This window comes from Belonocnema kinseyi, chromosome 6, assembly GCF_010883055.1.
Source record: "Belonocnema kinseyi isolate 2016_QV_RU_SX_M_011 chromosome 6, B_treatae_v1, whole genome shotgun sequence".
NCBI classification, from domain to species: Eukaryota; Metazoa; Arthropoda; class Insecta; order Hymenoptera; family Cynipidae; genus Belonocnema; species Belonocnema kinseyi.
The window spans coordinates 28,947,829-28,949,026 of NC_046662.1; the positions used below are offsets into that span (position 1 = coordinate 28,947,829).

At 30.1% G+C, this 1,198-nt stretch overlaps 1 protein-coding gene across 7 annotated transcripts in view; it reads left to right on the forward strand.

Moving 5' to 3' along the window:
- The window catches only part of LOC117174882 (centrosomal protein of 192 kDa), a 97,248-nt gene extending 96,409 nt beyond the window's left edge, over positions 1 to 839 (forward strand). For all 7 annotated transcript variants that reach the window (XM_033364291.1, XM_033364295.1, XM_033364296.1 and 4 more), the window contains one exon: positions 248 to 839. In XM_033364291.1, coding sequence (XP_033220182.1) covers positions 248 to 590 — 343 coding nt within the window. In that variant the 3' untranslated portion in view covers positions 591 to 839. The remainder of the gene's footprint in view (positions 1 to 247) is intronic.
- The last annotated feature ends 359 nt before the right edge of the window (positions 840 to 1,198 follow it).

The window sequence follows — 1,198 nt, forward strand, 5'->3', positions numbered from 1 at the left end:
TTTTATTTACAAAAAAAGTTCTTAGGTTCAAAAAAACATTCAGTGAACTGAAAAACTGTCGTCGGTAATATAGGTATTTAGCTGTGTCACATGCCCTTAATGAAAATTAATTCTCAAGAATGAAAACCAAATCAAATATTATAAAATTGATAAATAAAAAGACAATCTTCAGGAGAAAGTTTCTGAGAAACTATTTCTCCTGAAAAACGGGAAAATGAACTGACTCTTTAATAATTTAATTTTTTAGATCTGTACTTGAAAGCGGTCACCAACAGTATGCTCGCGAAAATGAAGAAGCTTTTATCGTGCGACCATCGTCCATAACTTTGGTGCCGTCTGTCAATAACGAGGCAGCAATTTTAATCTCAACTTCCTGCAAAGTTGCTCAACCTTTCGAGACGGTTTTATCAAACGATCAGGAATATTTAACAGTGGTGCCCAGTACTGGGATGATTCCCACGGGCAAAAATCTTGCCCTGAAAATAGAGTGCAGAAGGCAAATCGCTCGGGATTTCGACGCAGTGCTTAGAATTTACACGGCAAACGATAAACGCGATGTCACAATTCGAGTTTGCGAAAAGAGAAACTAAATTCTCTTTTCTTTCCGCTCGTGTTGAACTTTTATTATTTTTTTAACTGAGAAATGTGTGTTTGTGTGTATATGTGACCAGTGTTTCAGAATCAAAAATTAGTGCATAAGGTATAATTTAAAAGGAAGGGATGAAAGCTTTTATATATTTTTCACCGGTTATCAGTCACAATTTATGCTAGGGATCGATACGATCAGTAATCTGTACTTATATTTTTATTTTTATCCCAGTATTTTCGTAATATTTAAATAAAAACAGGCATTTTTTTATGAAATTCGAAATGTTTTTTAATTTTATGCCAAATTTCTACATTTTCAAGCCAAAAATATGAGCTTTTAACGAAAAAATTCAATTATCATTTTATCAAATAATTGAATTTTCAAACAAGATGATCAATTTTCTATTAAAAAGATTATTTTTCAACAAAATACATTAATTTTTAAACAAATACTGTTAAATTTGTAACCCAAATGATTCATTTTTAATCAAATAGTTGAATTTTTAACCAAAAAGGCGAAGTTTGAAAATTTCCTTCTAAAAAATAATTTAAAAAAAAAAAACATTTTTAATCAATTAGTGGAATTTTGCACCAAGAAGCTTAGTTTTTA